Source organism: Dipodomys spectabilis, unplaced genomic scaffold (genome assembly GCF_019054845.1).
Source record: "Dipodomys spectabilis isolate Male_0828 unplaced genomic scaffold, ASM1905484v1 ptg000095l, whole genome shotgun sequence".
Classification (NCBI taxonomy): Eukaryota; Metazoa; Chordata; class Mammalia; order Rodentia; family Heteromyidae; genus Dipodomys; species Dipodomys spectabilis.
Genome location: NW_024870772.1, coordinates 3,924,122 through 3,949,612, shown reverse-complemented (window position 1 = coordinate 3,949,612; position 25,491 = coordinate 3,924,122). Strand labels below are relative to the sequence as shown.

General features: G+C 38.2%; 1 protein-coding gene and 1 non-coding gene across 2 annotated transcripts in view; one reads left to right on the top strand and one right to left on the bottom strand.

Annotated features, from left to right (window-relative positions):
- The window catches only part of Pibf1 (progesterone immunomodulatory binding factor 1), a 142,019-nt gene that overhangs the window by 85,871 nt on the left and 30,657 nt on the right, over positions 1 to 25,491 (top strand). Inside the window, exons 14-16 of the mRNA XM_042685793.1 lie at positions 5,164 to 5,266; positions 16,311 to 16,441; positions 23,202 to 23,286. Coding sequence (XP_042541727.1) covers positions 5,164 to 5,266; positions 16,311 to 16,441; positions 23,202 to 23,286 — 319 coding nt within the window. The remainder of the gene's footprint in view (positions 1 to 5,163; positions 5,267 to 16,310; positions 16,442 to 23,201; positions 23,287 to 25,491) is intronic.
- Positions 2,956 to 3,082, bottom strand: LOC122112919. The gene has a single exon (XR_006148299.1). It is a non-coding gene; the product is annotated as a small nucleolar RNA SNORA11 (small nucleolar RNA).

The window sequence follows — 25,491 nt, the reverse complement described above, 5'->3', positions numbered from 1 at the left end:
ACCAAGTGAAGCTGGACATGGTAACATGTGACTGCCATCCCAGCAAGGACAGAAACCTAAAGTTAGGCAGCCGACCAAGGCTCAGGCCTGCACCCAGTGGGAACCAGGACCCACTTCTAAAAATAACCAGAAGAAACACAGCACAGCTAGAGCTGGGCTTATGCCTATAATCCTAGCTGCTTAGGAGGTTCAGATCTAAGGATTGCAGTTTGAAGCCAGCCCAGGCAGGAAAATCCGTGAGACTCTTATCTCCAATTAAGCACAAAAAAGCCAGAAATAGAGCTGTGGCTCAAGTGGTAGAGCTCTAGTCTTGAACAAAAAGGACAATGGCAGCTCCTGGCCCCACGATTCATATTCTCTCTCTCTCTCTCTCTCTCTCTCTCTCTCTCTCTCTCTCTCTCTCTCTCTCTCTCCTCTCTCTCTCTCTCTCTCTCTTTCTCTTCTTCTCTCTCTCTCTCTCTCTCTCTCTCTCTCTCACACACACACACACAGCTAAAAGTGAGAGGCTGATGGTTTAGGATTATAATCCTAGCTGCTCAGGAGGCTAAGATCTGAGGATCAAAATTCAAAGCCAACCAGGACAGGTCAACTGTGAGGTTTTTATCTCCAATTAATTACCAAAAACCCAGAAGTAGAGCTGTGCCTTAAGTGGTAGAATGCCAGTTTTGAGTAGAAAAACCTAAGGGACAGTGCCAGGACCTTGTATTCAAGCCCCAGTACTGTCACAAAAAATAAATAAATAAACAGCTAGAGGCATAGCTCAGTGGTCTCACACTACTCTATCAAGTACAAACCCAATACTACCAAAAAGAAAAGAGAAATTCACTTATTTTCTTGTTTGTTTTATAAATATTATAAAGATAAAAATGGTTTCTTACTTTTACCATGTTCTTTATGTTTGAACATATTTTACTTTATTTAATGAAACCTTAATGTAACTTTTATATTCTTAATATTAATGTATGATGAAATCTTAATGATTCCTAGTAGAATCTTTTTTTTTTTTTTTTTTTTTTGGGTCCGGTCATGGGGCCTGAACTCTGGCCTGGGCGCTGTCCCTCAGCTCTTCAGCTCAAGGCTAGCGCTCTACCACTTGAGCCACAGCGCCACTTCCGGCTTTTTTCTTTTTTGCTTATGTGGTGCTGAGGAATCGAACCCAGGGCCTCAGGCATGCAAGGCAAGTGCTCTACCACTGAGCCACCTTCCCAGCCCGTATAACCATGTCTTCAGTAGAGCCTTACAAGATTTCCAAACAAAACAAATAGTACCCAAACCGAATGAGCAGTTTGCAGTTGCTAAACTGGATATCTTCAAGTCATTATCTTCAGAATGTTGATAATGGATGACCCTTATATGTCATCTCAAAGAGATCTAATGCATCTCTTTGTAGAAAAGTACAAATTTAATTTGCATAAAACTCCATCCCATCCAGAATTCTATTTCTTTGTAATTACATTTGCTTTGTTGTTAGTCTAAATTGAATATTACACAAGTATGGCCTGTACATTCAACATATATTTGTTGAAAAATTACTGTTTGGAAGGTATCCTGATACCATTACTATTGGAAACAGAAATATGGAAAAAGTTACATGTAAGAAATAAAGGATGAGAAAGAACAAAAATAGGAATGAAGGTATTATCAAGGTTTTAAAATTAAATAAACAGGGCTAGTACTGGAGATATAGTTCAAGTGGTAGAGTACCTACCTAGAAGGCCCAAAGACCAGAGTTCAAGCCCCAGTACCCCCCCCCCAAAAAAAAGATACGCAGCTAGTGATATAAAATACTGATGGTTGAGAGGCTGGGAAGGTAGCTGAGTGGTAGAGTGCTTGCCTTGCATGCATGAGGCCCTGGGTTCAATTCCCCATCATAAGCAGTAAAAACCAGAAGAAATGTTGTGGCTTAAGTGAGAGCGCTAGCCTTGAGCTGAAGAGCTGAGGGACAGTGCCCAGGCCCAGAGTTCAGGCCCCACGACCGACAAAAAATAAAAAAATACTGATGGTTGAAATAGAGTTGATATTTAAAATTAACACTTGGACTCATTTGTAGAAATGTCATTTTTTGCAGTCAAATTAGAGAGAACTTGGTATATTTGTGTTTGGAAATGAAAAAACAATACATACAAGCTGTTTTATAAATCTGTAAAGGTAGTTTGGTGGTTCCCTAAGGCTGAGGAGGGGTGGGAGCAGGAGATATCTAGTGAAGAAGAGAGGAGGACGGGAAGTGAGCGTAAATGGGCACCAAGTTCCTATAGGTGTATTGAAAGTGTTCTGAAATTAGATTGTAGTGTTAGTTGCACAACCCTTACCTGTGCTAAAGGCTGTTTAATTGTATACTTTAAATGAGTAGAGTTTATTATATGTTACTGCATGTCAATTAAATTATGTCAATAAAGCTGGGTTTTTTTTAAGAATAGTTGCCAGAAAATGAATGTGTTTGTTCCATTTACAACTTCAACTGTTTATTAAGGCAAAATATTATGCCAGTTGAAAAAATAGTCTTAAAAAGAATAGTCTTGAAACAAGCTGTTCAGTTTGCTGTATAAATTTTCAAAAATCATCTTTTTTTAATTTGGAATAATGATTTCTTTTAAATAAAGGTGTAGGGTGATGTTTTAAATTATTTTCAGAGTTTTACCTGTATTCCTTAGTCTCATATTTAGAAAATGTTAAAATGTATCATTTCTGTCCTATAATTTTATTTAAAGAAAAGATACCTTCTTGCCATTGGAAAAAATCCTGTCTTCATGGATTCCATGGATTCCACAATTCATAGGTTAAATTAATAGGTTAACTAATATAGAACATAAAATTGAGATAAATATGAAATTTTTGTTATTGAAAAAATGTCTTTATGAAATTTTCTTCTCAACAATATTGCTAGTCTGTAAGGAATTATTTGTGTTATCCTCCAGTATAAAAGAATTTTTAAATAGCTAAAGTGTTTTTTTTTTCACCTATGGGGCATTTGCACATACAGAAGCCATAATTGTTGTACCCTTCATCACAGTGACCCCAGATTGCTGTTACATGGTTTGTAAGAAGAGGAGCCATTCCTCTTCCTTTGATCTGAGCACACTTCATTAGAACAACTTTTCTTATCTTCTCTTTTTTCTTTTCTTTTCTTGTTGTTGGTGGTAGTGGTGGTGGTAGTGGTGGAGGTGGTGGTCATGGTGCTTAGACTCCAGTCCTGGGGTGCTGTCTCTGAGGTCTTTTGCTTATGGCTAGGAGTCTCCCACTTTGAGCCACAGTTACACTTCTGGTTTTCTGGTAGTTAATTGGAGATAAAAGTCTCACAAACTTTTCTGCACAATCCTCAGATCTCAGCCTCCTGAATAGGAAGGATTACAGATCAGAGCCACCAGCACCTTGCAAAATTCTTTCTTAAAAGTGGAACCAGAGGAGCTGGAAATGTGGCTTAGTGGTAGAGTTCTTGCCTTGCATGCATGAAGCTCTTGGGTTTGATTCCTCAATACTACATAAACAGAAAAAGCCGGAAGTGGCACTGTGGCTCAAGTGGTAGAATACTAACCTTGAGCAAAAGAAGCTCAGGGCCAGTGACCAGACCCTGAGTTCAAGCCCCAGGACTGGCAAGAAAAAAAAAAATATGGAACCAGAGCTGGATGCTGGTGGCTCAAGCCTGTAATCCAGACAAGGCAGGACCATCCATGAAACTCTTTACCTCCAATAAACTATGCAGAAAAGACTGGAAATAGTGCTGTGGCTCAAGTCATAGAGTACTAGCCTAGAGCAAAAAGAAGCTCATGAATAACACCCAAACCCAGAGTTCAAGCCCCAGTACCAGCAAAAATATAAAAATAAAAGTGGAACCATGCACTGGTATGGTATACTTCTCTATCTCAGCACTGAGAAAGCTTTTGGTGAGTTCAAGGTTAGTCTCAACTGCACAGTGAGACTCTATCATACAAACCTAAATAAATAAAATGGAATTGGAACAACTCACATTTAATATGAGTTTTAATACTAACGTCAGGAATTAAATAAATGATTTAGTACAAAATCTTTGTCTTACTTTGAAGTTTTCTACATCTTTTTTATCTTTACTTAAAATAGAAAACCTATTCCAGGGCTGGGAATGTAGCTTAGTGGTAGAGTGCTTACCTAACATGCATGAAGTCCTGGGTTCGAGTCCTCAGTACCACATAAACAGAAAAAGCCGTATGTGGTGCTGTGGCTTAAGTAGTAGAGTGCTAGTCTTGAGCAAAAGAAAAGCTCAGGGACAGTGCCTAGGCCCTGAGGTCAAGCCCCAGAGCTGACAAAAAAGAAAAGAAAACCTATTCCATTGTATTTTATATTTACAAAATGCATGTTGTTGTCTGAAGTAAATACAAATGTTTGTTCTTCGTACAGGCTCATTATTTTTCAGAATATTTCAACTAATTTTCTGATTTGTTTGTAATTAGGAAATTTTTCTGACAATGGAGAAAAAATGAAAATTTCTATTATATAGTCTTTTTTTCTGGTGGAGGGGAGATTGTTGCTGTTGGTCATGGGGCTTGAACTCAGGGCTTGGGCACTGACCCTGAGCTCTTTCACCCAAGGCTAATGCTCTACCACTTTGAACCACAACTCCACTTCTGGTTTTCTGGTGGTTAATTGGAGATAAGAGCTTTTCCTGGCCAGGCTAGCTTTGAACTGTAATCCTCAAATCTCAGCCTCCTGAGTAGTTAAAATTACAGGCATGAGTCAATGGCTCCCTGCACACTCTTGTAGTTTTTTTGGTCGGTCATGGGGCCTAAACTCTGGGCCTGGGCACTGTCCCTCAGCTGGTGCTCTACCACTTGAACCACAGCACCACTTCCAGGTTTTCTGCATATGTGGTGCTGAGGAATCGAACCCAGGGCCTCATGCGTGCAAGGCAAGTATTCTACCACTGAGCCACCTTCCCAGCCCTTTTGTAATCTTTTTAAAAGAGCTAGAAACCATTACTTCAGTAATCAGTATATGACAGTATTGCTATAAAAATTTTAATGCTGCTTTCAGAATTCTGACTTGTTAACAATGTATTGGTTTTTTTTTTTTAATTTGGCTCTGAATTCAGTTTTTCTGCTAACTTTTATTTTCTAGGAAACAAATATATTTTTAAAATATTAGACAGCATTCTACTTTGTAAGCATTAATATTCTCATATTATTCACATAGCGTCCACTTGGCAAGAAGAGTGCTTCAGTTAGAAAAGCAGAACTCGTCGATTTTAAGAGACTTGGAACAGCAAAAGAACCAAGTAACACAGCTTTCACAAGAGGTAAATAACTTAAATTTTAAAAACTCACTAAAAAAAGTGTTTTAATTCTTTTTAACTATTTTCTGTGCAGTGATAAAATAAGGTATTTTCTAGTACAAAAAAATGATTTCACATTTTATGAAGCTAAATATTAAGGACCTATAAAATAATGTATGGTAAAACTGAGAACAAAAGAGATTAAATGCCTAGACTAAGTATAAATGCAGACTAGACAGACAAGGCTTTGATTTCTGAGAATATGAACTGGCAAAACAGGTTTGGCAGATTTGGGTGACATTTGAAATTTTTCACTAATACCTGATTTTCACAATAGATTTACTTTGTAATTTTTCTTGATTAAAAATCACTTATCATTTATCACTTAGAAATAGGTCCACATTTGCTATTTTTATGTACTAATATATTATTTTAAAAATATGTATGTAAATATTGCATAGCATATTAATCCTCTTAAGTATTTTAAAGCAGCTATTTTTCATACTTCTGAAATTCATCATTAGACATTTAAAACCAAAGTTGCCACTTCTCTAATATTTCTTTTTATTTCCTGAGTTTCAGTATAACAGATATTTCTAGTTTAACATTTAAAATTACAATGGAATTTTTATGTTATTAATATATGCTTCTGTATTTTGAATGTTTTAATACTAGAACATTATGAGGATCTTATCCTAAAATTTAAAAAGAAAGAAATGTCTCATAACTACAGTGTTTGGCACAGTAATTAATGCTCAGGATGATGATGTAGTAAAATATGCTAACAACCAGCTTTCCAATAGGGGAATAAGAGCTCTTTTTGTAGCATTTACTTGTGTCTGTGGCCTCTGACTGACCACAAGGTGCCACATAATGTTAATGAGGAAAGAATGTCTCAGCAGCATGCCATATTGTAATGATTATAGCATGTAGAAGTAGTTAACATATGTAAATTTTAAACATAGGTGATAGTAAGTAGTTTCACATGTTATGAGGATTTACTCCCTTCATTCTTAATGAAATTATTTGTATCATAAATTTAGATTGTTTCCATTTTTAACTATGGTTGTATTTTATAAGCAGCTCACATAATTCTTCCAAGTTCACACACAAGCTCTCATAGGCTGCTACAAGCTACTGCAGCATATTACTGGGCACTAGAGTAGAAGGATAACGAAATATCTAAAGAAACAGATGAATCTTGACTACTATATTATAGTTTGTAATTTCATAATAAACGATGAATAGTTTTATAAAACGCAATACTGAGATATGAACATGCTCCCATGTATCTATACCTTTTTACTACCTTTTTTAAAAGCTGCCTTCCTGAGCATACCTGTTAATTAAATGAGTTTTGTTTTTTTGTTTTGTTTTTGCCAGTTGTGGGGACTGAACTCTGGGCCTGGGCGCTGTCCCCCAGCTCTTCAGCTGTAGACCAGTGCTCTACCACTTGAGCCTCAGCCCCACTTCCAGCTTTTTCTGCTTATGTGGTGCTGAGGAATAGAACCCAGGGCCTCATGCATGCAAGGCAAGCACTCTACCACTGAGCCACTTCCCAGTCCCTAAATGAGAATTTCTAAATGTTCATATACATATAAATTGTTCAGAGAAAATGGAAGAAATTGAATGTTCTTTTATGACATTTAACCTTTTAGGAAGCAATTTTTTAAAAAGCTATAGCTTATACTGAAGGAACACTATAACTACTGAACTGTTTTTAATATGAAATGGTATGATGCGTGTGCTCAACCTATATTCAAGAGAAAAAAAAGAAGGGCTTAATTTATATATAAGTTCATTAGGTGCTTCTCTGTAGGCTTTTTATGTACATTCTGTATAAAATATTTAATTAGACATTTGGAGAAAGCATCAGTAACCATATACTAAGGAATTTATACTAACTCTAGTATATAACATTTCTCTTAAGATTGAAAATGAAGCTGGGTACTGGTGGCTTATGCCTGTAATCATAGATACTCAGCAGGCTGAGATCTGAGGATTACAGTTCAAAGCCAACACAGGCAGGAAAGTCTGTGAAACTTTCATCTCCTATAAACTACTCAGAAAGACCAAAAATGGTACCGTGACTCAAGTGGTAGAACACTAGCATTGAGCAAAAAGAAGCTCAGAGAAAGTGCCCAGGCCCTGAGTTCAAGCTCCAAGACCATTTTTTTTAATTGAAAATAAAATATTTAATTTTAAAAATTCCTTATTTTTTCGTCATCGTCATCTTCCTCCTCCTCCTCCTCCTCCTCCTCTTCTTCTTCTTCTTCTTCCTCTCTCTCTTTCTCTCTCTCTCTCACTCTTTGTCTCTCTCTCTCTCTCATACACACACACACACACACACACAAAATTGTAGGCCAGTCGCAGTGGCTCATGCCTGTAATCCTAGCTACTCAGGAGGCTGAGATCTTTGGATCCCAGATCTAAGCCAGCCCAAGCAGGAGAATCCATGAGACTCTTATCTCCAATTAACCACCAGAAAACCAGAAATGGCACTGTGCCTCAAGTGGTAGAGTGCTTACCTTGAGCTGAAGAGCTCAGGGACAGTGCCCAGGCCCATAGTTCAAGCCCCACAACAAACAACAACAACAAAAAAGTATTGGTTAAATTCAGCAAAATTGCACAAACTAAAGTCAAGTACCAATAGTCCTAGCTACTCAAGAGATTGAGATCTGAGGATCCTGGTTCAAAGCCAGCCTGGGCAAGAAAGTCTGTGAGTCTACAATTAACCACCAAAAAGGTGAAAGTAATGAAACTGTGGCTCAAGTGGTAGAGTACTCGTCTTGAGCAAAAGAAGCTCTGGGTCAGCACACTGGCCCTGAGTTACTGGCCCTGAGTTTAAGCCCCAGGATCAACACACACACAACACCACAAAACTGTTTGTTTGTTTTTTTTATGCCAGTCCTGGGGCTTGAACTCAGGGCTTGAGCACTGTCCCTGAGCTTCTTTTGCTCAATGCTAGCACTCTACCACTTGAGCCATGTGCCACTTTCAGCTTTTTCTGTTTTATGTGGTACTGAGGAATCAAACCCAGGGCTTCATGCATGCTAGGTAGGCAAGCATTCTACCATTAAGGTGTGGGTTACCACTCCCAGCTTGTTTCCTTTTCTTCATTTTCCTGGTTTTTTTTCCCCTTTTTTATTTTCTAATTACCTTTGGACTAGGCAAATTTGTTCCTTATTTGTAAATGATTTTTTTGTTTTGAATATTTCCTTAGGATGAGATTATAAGGTCAAAGTATATTTATACATTTATAATCCTTGATGTAGATGAGCCTTTAAAGAAAAAAGATTTGTCATCAGCAATCTGTGAGAACGATTAGCTCTTCCTACTTTCTTTCTTCCTTCCTTCCTTCCTTCCTTCCTTCCTTTCTTTCTTTCTTTCTTTTTGATTTTTTTATTGTGAAAATACTGTACAGAGGGGTTATAATTACATGGGCAAGATAATGAGTACATTTCTTACCTACCTTTCCTTCCTTCCTTCCTTCCTTCCTTCCTTCCTTCCTTCCTTCCTTCCTTCCTTCCTTCCTTCCTTCCTTCCTTCCTTCCTTCCTTCCTTCCTTCCTTCCTTCCTTCCTTTCCTGCCAGTCCTGGGGCTTGAACTCAGGGCTTGGGGACTGTCCCTAAGCTTCTTTTGCTCAGAGCTAGCACTCTACCACTTGAGCCACAGTGCCAGCCACAGTGCCACTTCTGGCATTTTTCTGTTTATGTGGTACTGAGGAATTGAACCTAGGGTTTCATGCATGGTAGGCAAGCACTCTACTTACATTCCCAGCCTGACTGCTGGCTGTATTTTTCAGTTTGTTTTTGTGTGAAATGAAATCATTGCTGGCCAACATCCAGCCCTTTCAACTGTCCCTGCCTGCCTTGGTTTCCCCAACAAAGCCACAAACTATGAGGCTAGGCCTGCTCATTTGTCAGGTTGAGGCCCTTGAGATAACCTAGGTTTCACTACCCTCCTTTTCCCATTTGTACCCCATTTTCCAGAATTGTGAATTAGCCTTGGACTTATAAGCTTTCGTATACTTTTCTGTGTATGTTATTTCAAGTACATCCTCAGAATCTTGCCAAAAGTGTTCCACAAGCTGCTATAGTGAGTGCCCTTGCCATTAACATATAAGTTTATTTATAAATAAGCACTACTTAACTATTTGCTGTAGAAATCTATTTAAACTAGTGATTTCTTAAGTATACCCACTCTTCATTGGGATAAAACAAAAGCCAGCCTTGCCCTACATCAGTTTGTCACAGAACCTGCTTAGGCTTGAGGGCAAGAGGAATGTGTTCTCAAGAATACCACTTCACTCAATGGCAGCGATGGGAGGGAGGGAACAAGTGGGAAAGAGGGAACAGCTGATGCTATGCAAAACAAAAGAAATGTACATATCACCCAATGTGGAAGAAATAACTATTGCAAAGCTCATAGACCTCATAAATGTTATAGACCCTGATAGACAATTTGCCGCATGAAAGTTAGAATGTGTTTGTGACTTTAACTAAGCATCACTATCCTACAATACTGTGAAATTTGGGGAATTATTTAACCACTTAATCACTATAAAAAATTTGAAAAAAAAAATACCACTTCACACTTAATGTGTATCACAGGAGCACTGAAAGAACTGAACTCCCTGTACCAGATCAGACTGTATAAAAGCAAAACGTATGATTGTGATTGTGCCCGAGCACTGGCTACAAGGGCACCCCAATCTTTGGGAAGACAGGATTTTCCTGGGAATGCTTTTGTTATTCCATTTTATCTGATTGTTACCTGTTTAATTACTACAATGGTTCCTTTATAAAATAGAATTTTTCCTGGCCATTGTGATGTTACTGTTTTTTTTTTTTAATATGTTTTACTTGTACCCATCTAAGACTTACAATATATGGCCATCACTTTTCATTAACTGATAATCCTATAAAGAGAAAGAAATACTAATATGAGAAAGAGGTATTATATTTAATCAAGCAGGTACTGGTGTTCGGAAAGATTTCCTATTCCTTATAGAATAAGAATCTTTTAGTAATTCTTAGAGTGTGGATCTGCTGGTAATTCTTCTGTGCTTCTGTGTATTACAAAAGGTTCATTTATGTTTGTTTTTTTATTTTTTCAAATATTCTCATACTTACTATTTTCATGGTTGTGTTAGTAAGACCATATAAGCAAGCAATTTGACAATTCACTTTTTTATGCATCCATTAAATTTTTGTGGTATTTTTTTACTCTTACCCCCTCTGTCCACTATCCTTAACACTTACCAGCTTCTCAAAACAATTTCAACTGGTTTCATTGTTCTATTTTCATACATGCATCAGCCATGTTTATCCTCGGTTGGCCCTCCTTGCCCAAACCCCTCTCACCTTTCACTAGTACTCTCCCTCCAACAACGCCTATTTCTCTTCCCCCTACCCTGCAATCAAGTTCACTTTTTTTCTCTTTGCATAAGTGTGTGTATGTGTATATGTAAGAGAGAGAGAGAGAGAGAGAAAATACCATACATCATTGAAACGGGAAAAAATGACTGTGTGAATTAAATTTTCTATCAAACAAATAAGGTAGTTGCTTAATCTTTTTTTTATGTAGCTGGGTTTTTCTTGATAACTTATGATGACTATAATTTTTTTTAATTTAAGGGTTCTTTGTGAATCATAATTCACACATAGTCCAATCAACATTTTATATAATTGAACTACCTAAAAATGAATTTCTCATCTGGGAGCATGGCTCATACAGTTGAGACTTGCCTAGCAAGTCCCTCAGGGGATGAACATTTGAACTAAAAAAATTCTATTCTGTGACTTAACCTCCTATCGTTCTAAGGTTTTTCATTCCCATTAAATGTGTACTTTATATGACCTTTTTTTTTTTTTTTTTTTTTTTTGGTCAGTCATGAGGCTTGAACTCTGGGCCTGGGTGCTGTCCCTCAGTTCTTCAGCTCAAGGCTAGTGCTCTGCCATTTAAGCCACAGTGCCATTTCTGGTTTTCTAGTAGTTTATTGGAGATAAGAGTCTTACAGACTTCCTGCCTGGAACTGGCTTTGATCCACAATCCTCAGATCTCAGCCTCCCGGATAGTTAGGATTACAGACATGAGTCATCAGCACCCAACTTTATTTGAACTTAAAGTAACTATCTCTTCAAGTCTTTGTAATTTTTCCAATCTATCAAGCCCCTCATTGTTTTACTTTATTCTTCCCCAGCCCAGGACTCTGTCTGCCATGTGAGCCATTACTAGCTCTCCAGAACACTTTTTGCCAACTACATCCATCAGGCATCTCTCAAGAGTCTCTACCTTTACCTGAGTGCCTGACAATCTAGTAGTTATTTCGTAAGTATTTAGTGTCAAGGATTTTTTTCCTGCCCGGGCTGGTATCAAACCATGGTCCTCAGATTCCAGCCTCCTGAGTAACTAGTGTGAACCCCTAGCACTGGAGGAAGCCTATTTCGTGTGGTTACATGCTGAAAAATTCTTTGGAAATTTGTTATTTTTGCTACTTGGAAGCATGAAAAATTCATATTGTTAAACATGATGAATTTGTTTTTCTGTATCTATCCTATTTTCCATTCTTTGCATTTCAGACAAGTCTACTTCCCAAAACTATCAGTTCTGTCATCTGACTCCTTTCCTAAAATCATATAAATTGGTTTTCCTTAAACTGTTTACCAGAGACTTTTCAGTATCTTCACTTATTTTTTCCCTTTTTCTGTTTCCCCTTTAAATAGTCTAGTTTAGTATAGATAGTATAGTATCCATTTTATCATATCATTATATTGTATTATCTTCCTGTATCAGTAGTGCTTTTCCAGACTGGATACTACTACATGCCTAATTGTTTATGTTCAAGTTTATCATACTATGACATGACAATATAAATATTCTAAAAATTTTGTCTTCTTTTTGCTTTAAAAAGAAACTGTTCTCATGTCTCTAATCCTGTAACTGAGATGGTATATTAGTTTACTTAACTGATGTCCTTATGATATCTTCACATGCCTGTCCTTAATTCTACTCTTAACACCACCACAGTGGTTCTAAAATGTTAATCATAATCCGGGCACTGATGGCTCGTGACTGTTTCCTAGCTACTCAGGAAGCTGAGATCTGAAGATTCAGGTTCAAAGACAAGCTCGACAGGAAAGCCCTTAAGATCCTTATCTTTAGTAAACTACTCTGAAAAAGCCAGAACTGGCGCTGTGGCTCAAGTGATAGAGTGCTAGCCTTGAGCACAGAGGCCAAGGGACAGTATCCAAGCTCTGAGTTGAAACCCCAGGACAAGAAAGAAGAAGAGAGAGAAAAAGAGAAAAAGGAGGGCTGGGAAGGTGGCTCAGTGGTAAAGTGCTTGCCTTGCATGCCTGAGGCCCTGGGTTCGATTCCTCAGCACCACATAAGCAAAAAGAAAAAAAAAGCCGGAAGTGGCGCTGTGGCTCAGGTGGTAGAGCACTAGCCTTGACCTGAAGAGCTGAGGGATAGTGCCCAGGCCCAGAGTTCAGGCCCTACGACCGGACCCAAAAAAAAAAAAAAAGAGAGAGAAAAAGGAAGAAAATCTACATTCATATAGAAAAAAATCAAAAATGTCACTTTTATGTAATTTTTTTAATTTCAAGACAAAATATAATTTTAAGTAGTAAAACATAATTTTAAGTTAATATTTGAATCAAATTTTAATCAGGTGTTGCTTTGCTCTGAATTGTATGTACAAGTTAAAACAAAGGAGGAAAAACAGTTCTATAAAATGTTGTGTCATGGTTTTAATCCCAAGTCATTTATTACGTATGTGATTCCTGAGTCATTAATTACTAAGGCTTGCCCATAAGGAAAGGATTACCAACAATAGGCAAAATGAGTGATTGTGAAACTTTCTGAATACTGATTAGTATACTTTGCAGAAAGACTTGTTAAAACTCTATTGGTGTGATTGAATATAATTCTATTAAATAACCTCTATTTCAAGCAGAAATTGCCATCACTTTTCACTCAGCTCTGTTCCCTTTTTTTTTGGTCGGTCCTGGGGCTTGAACTCGGCCTGGGCTCTGTCCCTGAGCTCTTCAGCTCAAGTCTAGTGCTCTACCACTTGAGCCACAGCGCCACTTCTGGTTTTCTGCTGGTTTATTGGAGATAAGAGTCTCACAGACTTTCCCACCAAAGCTGGCTTTGAACTGCAATCCTCAGATTGCAGCCTCCTGAATAACTAGGATCACAGGTGTGAGCCATGAGCACCTGGCTATGTTCCCTTTTATTAAGAAATGAAAATAGGGGGGCAGGAAAGTGGGAGAAAAATGAGGAAGAGGGTAACAAGTTCAACAAGAAATGCACTCACTACCTTACATATGTAACTGTAACTTCTCTATACATCACCTTAACAATAAATTAAAGAAGAAAAAAAAATGAAAACAGATTTGACAAGGAGGGGTTGCCTAATACATGGAAGGCCCCGTATTGTGTCCACAATAGTGTGAAAGTAAAAAAGAGACACAGGCGGGAAGAAGGAAAAGAATTAAAAAGTAATTGATTTGGGAAATTCAAAGACCTACAAACAAATTAACAATCTTTTAACTGTCATTTCCTGCACAGAGAGCAGGAAATGTTCCTTTTTCCCTCCTATCTTTAACCCTGTATGCTAAAACAAGAAGAGGAAGAGGAGGAGGACAAAGGAGAGGGAAGATGATTTAGAAGAAATAAATCCTAAAACCAATAGTGTCATTATATTTTGTTTTGTTTTATTTTTAATAAAGAGAGTGGAGAGGTCCTATCATCTATATTAAGTACCTTGAAATCAATACTTTGGTCCTTACTTTTGCTTATAGTATTAAAACCAAGTAGATGTATGTGCTGACATGAGAAAAACTAAAACATGTAAGGCTGACTGTTCTTATATTTGTGCTGTTGAAATTAGATTTGATAATTCTTTTTATTTTTTATTTAAGTAATTGTACAGAGGTTTTCATTCAACATGCCTTGTCAAGGCATCATTCCATCATTCTCCCCTAGATTTGATAAGTTTTAAGCAGCTCATTCTAGACAAAAGTTAACTAATTTGTAAATGCCCCTAATCCTTCTCTGCCACTCTTGCCCCCACCCCACCCCTCACACATAGACTGTTCTGCACTTTGAAACACAAAGCAACTTGTCAGTTCAGTTTATTCAGTTAGGGTCAGTTCTGTGAAAACAAAGTCAAGGCAATTGTTTGATTTAATTGACTGGAGAAACTGGTTAAACAGGTTAGCAGAACTTAGTGGAGCTGCATATTTGAATGTTCATAAAGTAACTTAGTAGAATAATAAGATTCCATTGACACTGTAAGAGATTTTAAAGAATGATTACCAAAGCAAAAGAAAAGCACACTGAAACCCAAACTAGAAAATATTTGTGGTATTTTATTTCTTTATGGGTCTGCTTTCTGTATAATGAATTACGTCCAAAAGAAAATGAAAAAAATGATTCTTTCACTGTTTATTTCCTTTTGTTACACTTTTTTTCCTAACAAAAAGCAAATTTTCTAATAAAACATCCTTTTATATAATGTAGATGAATAATTTAAATATTTTCATACAATAATCCCCTAACTGAAGCAGAAATTTTGTGAATGCCTCTCGGTGCTCCATTTCCCTTCAAGCCCAGCTGGACTTTGCCCATATGGGTTCCTGTATTCATATCACTGCTCTCTGCTCTTCTAGCTCCTAGACTGCTAGAACCTATTATTTCATTAAAATGCTAAAGTAATTTATATGCTATTATGTAAATCTCATAAATATTGGAGAAGAAAGAAAACAAATATAAGTCAAGCATGCTGGCATGTACATTTAATCTCTGCATTCAAGAGGCAGAGGCAGGAGGATCCTGACTTCCAGGCCAGCCTGAACTACAAAGCAACACCTTGTCTCAAAAAGAAAAAAAAGAGAGACCAACAGGCAGACAAACACAGAAAAAAAAACCCACATTATGGAAGAAAATAAAAATTTGCAAAAGAATTTATTCTTATTTATTTATTTATTTTGTCAGTCATGGGGCCTGAACTCTGGGCCTGGAAGCTGTCCCTCAGCTCTTCAGCTCAAGGCTAGCGCTCTACACTTGAGCCACAGCGCCACTTGGCTTTTTCTCTACCATTAAGCCACCTTCTCAGCCCTGCAAAATAATTTATTATCCAGATAATACAGAGAACTTCTACAATTCCACAACAACAAAAGGAATTAAAAAACAAGCAAAAGAATTGTCAAGATTTCTCCAAAGAAAATGTACAACAGCCCCTTGGTTCATGAAATAATAAAAACTCAGGCAGGATATGGAGAACTTGAAGCCAAATACATTATTGATAGAAAAAAAAAAAAAATGGTATAACAGGCTGGGAAGGTGGCTCAGGTGCCTTGCAGGCATGAGGCCCTGGGTTCGATTCCTCAGCACCACATAAGCTAAAGTGGTAGAGCGCTAGCCTTGAGTTAAAGAGCTGAGGGACAGTGCCCAGGCCCAGATTCAGGCCCCACGTCCAACAACAACGCCACCAAAAAACATGGTATAGCTCCTCCTATCCCAATATGACAATATTTTATTTAAAATTTGACCTAATTTTTTTTTGTTTTGGTTTGGTTTTTTTTGTCAGTTGTGGGGCCTGAACTCGGCCTGGGCACTGTCCCTCAGCTCTTCTGCTCAAGGCTAGCACTCTACCACTTGAACCATAGTGCCACTTCCTGCTTTTTTTTTTTTTCCTGCTTATGTGTGGTACTGAGGAATCGAACCCAGGGCCTAATGCATGCAAGGCAAGCACTCTACCACTGAGCCACCTTAATTTGTTATTCGTGGTCATTTCTGTCATTTTTATTAGTCACTTACAAAATTACACAAGAAAACTTTTCAGAACTGTTCATGTCACAAAGGTCTGGTGTGCAAGGGGCTGGGAGTGCCACTCAGTGGTAGAGCATGTGCTTAGCATGCACAGGACCTGGGCACAGTCACCAGCACTAAAACGTATTTGTTAAGGTTTTGGTGTATGATATTTGTACAGAGCAGTGTTAATAACTTTAATTTGTTGTGGTGGTTTCTAAAGTTTAATGAAAATGTGTTTCTTTAGCTTGACAGAGCCAATTCACTGTTAAACCAGAGTCAACAACCTTACAGATACCTCATCGAATCAGTACGGCAGAGAGATTCAAAGATTGATTCACTGACAAAATGCATAGCACAACTTGAGAAAGATGTCAGGTAAAGCATCTACCAATCTTTTGTTTGGATAATAAGACATGGTAAACATATGCTGCTATAGATGAATTTAGATTGTAAATAATGGCATGATGCAACTTCTCTTTGAAAAACCGTCTCCTCACATCAAGTGTGCAGGTGCACCTGAATCTGAAGTCTTGGAATGAAAATAACATTGTCTCCCTAGGAGACACAGGAGCTAACCTCTTTGTCCTCCTACAAGTCTTTAGTGGGATGTGGGCTGAATAAAAGGAGATGGCTACAACTACATGCTATTTGTGGAGTTAAAATGAGTTTTAAGCAGGTAAAGTGTACACATTTACTTAGATTTCTGTTGACTTTGCCAAGGAATTTTTAGGCTTTTCTTCTGAATAAATTCTTTTCATTTTCTTTGAAACTGTTTTCTTATTGAGACCGTGAAAGGACTATGCCCTATTTTATTAGTGAGTCACATTTTTTAACCCGTTTATCTATATAGTCACTTTTTTAACTGACATAAAAGAATGATAGTATATAAGAAAAAGTCCTAATTCATAAATTATAAGTTAGCTTAGCTACTACCTTTTAAGATACTTTTATTATAATAATTTGAATTTTCTGGACAAATTACTAACCTATCATAAATAGGGAAATAGAGAAATCAGGTGGAAATGGAAATTGTTAAGAAATTAACGGGACACTGGTGACTCACGCCTATAATCCTAGCTACTCGGGAGACTGAGATCTGAGGATATGGTTCAAAGCCAGGGGCAGGAATGTCTGTGAGACTTATCGCCAATTAATCACCAGAAACCCAAAAATGGTACTGTGGCTCAAAGTGGTAGAGCACTAGCCCTGAGGGGGAAAAAAAAATTAAGGGACAGCACTCAGATCCAGAGTTGAAGCCCAGTATTGGCACAAAAATAAAAATTAAGAAACTATGTAATACAGCTGAGGGGCATGGTTGAAGTGTTAGACCACCTGTCTAGAAAGTACAGGGTCCTGAGTTCAACCTAGTACTGCCAGAAAAAGAAGAAATAGTGTTTCTTAAAATACATTCAATTTAGAGAAAAATTAAGACTCCTTGAGTAATAGCAACACTAATCATAAAAGCTGTGCCAATTATGAAATTCACTACCAAAATATTTGTCTACTGTTTCATAAATGTATTGCATGACGACTTACTGGATTCTGAATATTTCATAGACTATGAAGTCTTGCTTTAAATTTTAATCTAAGCCACTTTCGTGTGTGTGTGTGTGTGTGTGTGTGTGTGTCTGTGTGTGTGTGTGTGTGTGTGTGTGTGTGTGTGTGTGTGTGTGTGTGTATTTCCTGGGGCTTGAACTCAGGTCCTCAGCACTGTCTCTGAGCTTCTTTTAAGCTCAAGGCTAGCACTCTACCACTTCCAGCTTTTTCTAATTAGTTTGTTGGGGAAAAGAGTCTCACATAGCTGGGCACCTGTGGCTCATACCTGTAATCCTAGCTACCCAGGAGGCTCTGGATCCCAGATCTAAGCCAGCCCAGCAGGAACATCCATGAGCCTCTTATCTCCAATTAACCACCAGGAAACCGGAAGTAGCACTGTGGCTCAAGTGGTAGAGTGCTAGCCTTGAGCTAAAGAGCTGAGGGACAGCACCCAGGCCCATCGTTCAAGCCCCATGACCGACAAATATACTACTACTAATAATAATAATAAAGAGTCTTAACAGTCTTTCCTGCCCAGCTGGCTTCAAACTGCAATCCTCAGATCATAGCATCCTGAGTAGCTAGGATTACAGGTGTGACCCCCTAGTGCCTGGTGCAGCTTCCTTTTAATGTGAAAACTTGAATGTATTCAGTAACATAATTGTGACATTTGAGATGCTGCTGTGAATGGCATGGCTACACATATGAATTCAATGATGTGACTTCCCACAAAGAAATCATCTCAGCCAACACATCAAGTACAGTTCTATATTCTCTTGGTTCTTCACCCCTGCTTGAGGCCAATAGCATTTCGAATCCTGCAGTGCACTTGTCCTGGGATTTGAATATATATCAGCCTGGCTTCTCCCTCCCCCCCCCCCCCCCCCCCCGTCCCCACCCACATCCCTCCCCCTGTCATGGGGCCTGAACTGTGGGTCTGGGCACTGTTCCTCAGCTCTTTAGATCAAGGCTAGCACTCTACCACTTTAACCACAAGACCACTTCCAGCTTTTTCTGCTTATGTGGTGCTGAGGAATCGAACCCAGGGCCTCATGCATACAAGGCAAGCACTCTACCACTGAGCCACCTTCCCGGCCTGGCTTTTTATGTCATAGTACTTGTGCCTGTGAGCCTCCAGGAATGTGTTCCTGAAGGAACTTGCATACAACTTCTGACATATCAAAGATCCTCATGTTACATCCCCTCCCCTTGTTCTTTATTATTTCAAAACTTCAACAGTAAATGGCTACTTGAAATTTCCTAGTTCTCTTTGGTGGATATTGATTTTAATTGCAAGGAATATTGTTTATAAAAAAAATCTTTCTCTAACTTACACAATAAGTTCTCTAAAGAACTGAATTATTTTATACTTAGAATATTGGGTGGTATCACTATATCACATTCACTCTATGCAAATAAGCAGTATATTTAATACCTAGATAGATTACAGTAAATACACACTGATAGAAAATCATTGCAAATGTGTTTAAAGCTCACATTTGAGATGTCGCTAGTAACTGCTTTCAATTTCCCTATTAGTAAAGTGATAATCCATTCTAAAAGCTAATTTAACTCTCCACTAAACCACAAAAGAAAATATGAGTATTCAAGACTTCAGACCTTCAGTTAGCATAGAAAGAAAACAATCAGCACAAAATTTCTTTCCCTGTTGGCAGTTCTTAGTTTAGTCTTAACACATGGTTTAAGAAGAAAAGACTGCGTTGTCAACTGCTCCTGTATGGCTAAGCCAGCATATATTGATCCTGGAAGTTAAAGAACAATCTATCTGCAGTATATTTTCACATAGCAGATGAAGCAGAGCCATAAATGTGAATTTCTAAGTAATAATTAACAAGGAATTGAACAATTATGTGTGTAATATACCACTCACGGCAGATGTGCTTATAAGGAGATTTTGTTTTTTAGTTTGCTTCATGAGTCACACAGAGAAGTTTTACATTTTTAAAGGTAAATTTCCACTGTTACGCAATATGTTTTACAAAGACTAAACTTCCACTGAGTAATTCATACACACTAACCAAATAGTGAATATATTAATCATCAATAAGTTGTAAAGACCCATATGCTGGGGGTGATCTTGTGGTTCAAGTATATTATGATGAAGACAAAGAAAATACACACTCAGATACTATAATCACAGAAATGGTATCTGTAGAGCCTCATACTTTTTGCAATACATTGACGCCTTTCAGGTATCACACACTCTGTAAACCAACTTAACCAGCCACTTTTTGTTCCAGGTGATATGGTTGTTTTTTGCTATTTAATTAGAGCATATTGACTTTATTCTTCAAAGTTAAACATTACATATAAAAGAATTTCTAAAGAATTATTCAGTCAAAATCCTTTAATTATTTTAACATTCCATTCCCATTACACTACTTTTTATTTAATAAGCCTGTTAGTATTTGAGGCAGCAAGCAAGAATGAGTCTGTGTACACTGCATGTGAGCATGTGTTTATATATTGTGAATACAGGGGGACTTAATCATTTATCTGTTCCTTGAAAATTTCCACTCCTCATTACTGGCTTTGTCTTCAGTTTTGCAGAATAATTTGCCATGTGATCCTAACTACAGATAGATTAGAATGTTTATGTTCCTTGCCATGCTTCGGGGACAGCAACAGAAGCCTGGCATTCAGTTTCCTTTATGCATTTTCTTCATTTCAACTTACAGGTTCAGTAGGATCTGTGGCGCCTAACTCTGAAAGTCAGTTTGTTTTTTGGCTAAGCTGCTTACCTTTATTGGCGTTTAATTACTATTTTCCTCTGGTGCCTGTTTTTCATCTAAATTAGTAATCATATATAGCGTTTATGTAGAGTTTTATGTGTTCAGTGCTTTCTATAAGCACTCATTAGATAATTCATGTAGGCCTTTGACATACATGAGTAGTTTCTACTTTTACAGATGTAACAACTTAGGTTCAGTGGAGTGTGGTGCTATCTGTGCTTTGGAGTCAGCAGTACAGTTGGAAAGAGAAGGCAGAATTACATCCATCTAGTCCTTATCCTAAAGGACAAACTGGGTGTTTCCTGGGGGAGGTTCTCAAAGGTCAGGAATACATGGACTTTTCCTCCTTAAATCTTTGGAATAGCCAGTTCTTCTATAACACATACTGCTCCTTCAATTAAAAAACTCTTCTGCCTAATATTTTAAATATTGATGAGCTTTCCATTTTTTTAAAGTATAACTTATTCAGCAAAATGATCCTCACTAATTTTATTCTCACAATTTTTTCTGTGTGTGTGCCAATAATGGGACTTGAACTCAGAGCTGAGCACTCTCCTTTGGCTTTTTTACTCAAGCTGGCATTATACCACTTGAACCACAGCTCCATTTCTAGCTTTTTAGTGATGAGTTGGACATAAGAGTCTTACAGACTTTCCTTCCTGGGCTGACTTTGAACCTTGATCTTCAGATCTCAGCCTCTTAAGTAGCTAGGACTGCAGTTGTGAGCCACCAGCACCCAGTATTATCACAATTGTATCTCAACTTTGAGGATCTGTATTACTTTTATTTCTTACTACTTATTTCTTGTTATAATGTCTACCAGTTGAGTACATTCTGGTAGCATTGCATTATTATTTCATATATTTAATCATTTAAATCAATTTCTAAGTACCAAATATTAAAACCATAGATAATATAAAGCAGGTCTAAATATTCCTCTTTTAAATATTAATAAGTCTGAGGCCTGGAGGAATGGCTCTGTGGTATCATGCAAGCCTAGCAAATATGAGACCATAAATTTAAACCCAAATGCCACCAAAAAAAAAAAATTCTGTAAACCAGGAGTAGTGGCTCATGCCAGTAATCTTTACTACTCAGGAGACTGAGATCTGATGATTATGTTCGACCCACCCCACCCGCTACCGAGGTAGCACTCAAAACCCGGAAGTGGTTCTGTGGTTCAAGTGGTAGAGGCTAGCCTTGAGCAAAAGAGGTCAGGGAAGCCCGACATCAGTGGCTCACGCCACTATGCAGGAGGCTGAGATCTGAAGATGGAGGATTAAAGCCAGCCCGGGCAGGAAAATCCATGAGACTCTTATCTCCAATTAACCACCAGAAACCAGAAGTGGCGCTGTGGCTCAAGTGGTAGAGCACTAACCTTGAGCTGAAGAGCTGAGGGACAGCACCCACACCCAGAGTTCAATACCCATGACTGACCTAAAAAAAAAAAAAAGCTCAGGGATAGCGTTCAGGCCCTGAGTTCAAGTCTTATAACTGACAGAAAAAAAAATTGCTTCTCACTCACAGAACATACTAAAGGACATTCCCAATAAAACTTAGAAATTAAAGATAGACGGGTTGGGAAGGTGGCTCAGTGGTAGAGTGCTTGCCTAGCATGCATGAAGCCGCCCTGGGTTTGATTCCTCGGTACCACATATACAGAAAAAGTCAGAAGTGGCACTGTGGCTCAAATAGTAGAGTTCTAGCCTTGAGCAAATGAAGCTTAGGGGCAGCACCTAAGCCCTGAGTTCAAGCACCAGGACTGGCAAAAAAAAAAAAAAGTAATTGAAGGTAGAATTCAGATTTGGGAGGGAAAAAAATTGTTTTCCTGGGCTGGGAAGGTGGCTCAGTGGTAGAATGCTTGCCTTGCATGCATGAGGCGCCCTGGGTTCTATTCCTCAGCCACACATAAGCAGAAATAGCCCAAAGTGGCGCTGTGCTCAAGTGGTAGAACGCTTATCTTGAGCTGAAGAGCTAAGGGACAGCGCCCAGGCCCAGAGTTCAGGCCCCACAACCAACCAAAAAAACAAAATCATTTTCCTGAGAACTCATGGAATGATTGATTCATTTACCTAACTCAACTGTATACCTGGTGATCTAGTATATGTTGCTTTTAGCTGGGGACTGGTGGCTCACACCAGTAATCTCAACAACTCAAAAGGCTGAGATTTGAGGATTAGGGTTCAAAACCAGCAAAGTCAGGAAAGTCCATTGAGGCTTATCTCCAGTCAACTAGCAAAAAGCCAAAAGTAGAGCTTGTAGCTCAAGTGGTAGACTGCCAGCCTTGTGCAAAAAAGCTAAAAAAATTAATATAAGCCGGGCACCAGTGGTTCACACCTGTAATCCTAGCTACTCAGGAGGCTGAGATCTGAGGATCCTGGTTTGAAGCCAGCCCAGGCAGGAAAGGCCATAAGACTCTAATCTCCAATTAACCACTAGAAAACCAGAAGTGGCGCTGTGACTCAAGTGGTAGAGCGCTTGCCTCGAGCTGAAGAGCTCAGAGACTGCCCAGACCCAGAGTTCAAGCCTCATGACTGACAAAAAAAAAAAAAGAATATAATAAAATAAAATCTACTTTTGTGTTTAAGGATACTTTAGTTTAACTTCTAATAGCTTGTGTTTTAATACTTGCCCATAAACACTTCCTTTATACCTTTTACATTAAATCCACCCACATTATCTTTTTTCATTTCAGGTTTCAATAATCAACTTGATAGCAGGTTTATCAGGACAGTATTCTCTCAAAGCATCTCAGGTGTATGGTAAAGAAAAATAGTCTTCTGACAAAATAATCAGACCAATTATTACTACATGTACACTAACATGTATTTCTCTTCCTTTTACAGCAATTTAAATAAAGAAAAATCAGCTTTACTACAGATGAAGAATCAAATGGCATTAGATTTAGAGAAACTTCTAAATCATCGTGAGGTACTTTTTCAACTTGTGGTCGTTTTTACCTTCATAAGCATTTTCAGACCTGTATTGTATCTGGGCTGGGAAGGTAGCTTAGTGGCGGAGTACTTGCCTAGCATGAAGCCCTGGCTACTGTTATCTTTTTTTTTGTCATTGGACTTGAACTCAGGCCTGGGTGCTGTGCTGTCCCTGAGCTCTTTCACTCAAGTTAGCACTCTACCACTTTGAACGATAGTACTGCTTCTGGGTTTCGGGTTGGTGATAAAAATCTCACAGACTTTCCCGCCTGGGCTGGCTTTGAACCATGATCCTCAGATCTTAGCCTCCTGAGGAGCTAGGATTATAGGCATGAGCAACTATAATCATTTTTAAGTGTTAAAGAAATGTGAAGAGAGGATCTATGTGGAAAAAACACATTTTAGGTTGTCTTTTGTACTAAAAAAGTTCTACTGGGTCGTTTGAAGGAACTGCAAAATAGATGGTAATTATATATTGAATTGAGGCCTTACCCCTGTCCATACCTTTTCATTCTGAATTTTTCTAGTTTTGTCCTATATGTAAAACCATAAAGTGGAGTGAAAAGACAAGTTGTCTCTCTTCACACATTCCTTTTTTACTCAGGCCAGCCTGAAACCTCAGTCTTCATAGCTGAGATTACAGGTATATACCATCATGCCTAGCAAATACAACCTTTTAAGAGTAGGAAAAGTATCTTTGATTGGCCAAATATGTAACAATACTGGGTTCAATTTTAAGAAACTGATATAAAAGTTCTTGTGGCTTTTGAAGCTTTATGAAAGACACTGATAACTCCATTTAAGAAGAAATTCTAGGACTTTGGAGAAAGGTAATGATGAATGGTATAAGGCAAAATAGAAGCATAATCGTGGAACTAATGAAAAGAGGAGAATCAGTGCTCTAGCACTCATCTTGTGTACTGGGTTTATGGCAACTATACATAGAGCACACGGGTGGAAGAAGTTTGGAGAAGAAAAGCTCAAGAAAACATCTAAATAGATATATCTTACACTCAGTTAAGATGTAAATTTTAAACCCAAAAAGGGAAGTTGTTTAGAGATAAAAGATTTGAGAGTCACATCATAATAACGCTCAAGTGGTACTTCACCTGAAAGTAGATTAAATTAATAGAGTATGTAGAGTGTGAACAGACTGGTATGACAGAATCTTGAAAAGAACAGACATTTAAAGGATAGGCGTAGGAAAGGTCCTGCTTACTCAAAAAAAAAAAGTAGAAGGGAGCCAGAGAGGGAAAGAATATTCAAGAGGCAAAGATCTGAGGATCACAGTTTGAAGCTAGCCTAAATAGGAAAGTCTGTGAGGCTCTTATCTCCAATTAGCAATAAAGTTTGAAGTGAACCTGTGGTTCATCATCAGGTCATAGAGGACCAGCTGTAGAGCTCAGGGACAGCACCCAGGCCCAGAGTTCAAGCCTCATGACCAATAACAACAACAACAAAAAACTACATATATGTGTGTGTGTGTATATATATATGTGTATGTGTCTATATATTTATGTATACATAATATATATATAATATCCTCCATATTTTGAAATACTTTGGAAAAATAAATTACAAAAATAACATGGGTTCATACCAGATGTGGTGGCACATATTTAAAATCCCAGCACTCAGGAAGCTGAGATAGGAAGATCACAAGTTCAAAGCCAACATGAGTTCCATAGAGAGATTCTGTCTTTAAAAAAATTAAAAAGAGGGCTGGGAAGGTGGCTCAGTGGTAGAGTGCTTGCCTTGCATGCATGAGGCCCTGGGTTCGATTCCTCAGCACCATATAAACAGAAAAAGCCAGAAGTGGTGCTGTGGCTCAAGTGGTAAAGCACTAGCCTTGAGCTGAAGAGCTGAGGGACAGCGCCCAGGCCCAGAGTTCAGGCCCCATGACCAGACCCAAAAAAAAAAAAATTAAAAAGAGGTGCTGGAAAGGTGGCTCAATGCTTGCCTTGCATGCATGAGGCCCTGGGTTCAATTCCTCAGCACCACATAAGCAGAAAAAGCCAGAAGTGGTGCTGTGGCTCAAGTGGTAGAACGCTTACCTTGAGCTGAAGAGCTGATGGACAGCACCCAGGCCCAGAGTTCCAGCCCCATGACCCAAAAAAAAAAAAAAATTAAAAAGACTTGGTTTTATATCCCAGCTCTGCTAACTGTGAATTATTAAGGTAATTACTTCTTCCTTCCATAATAA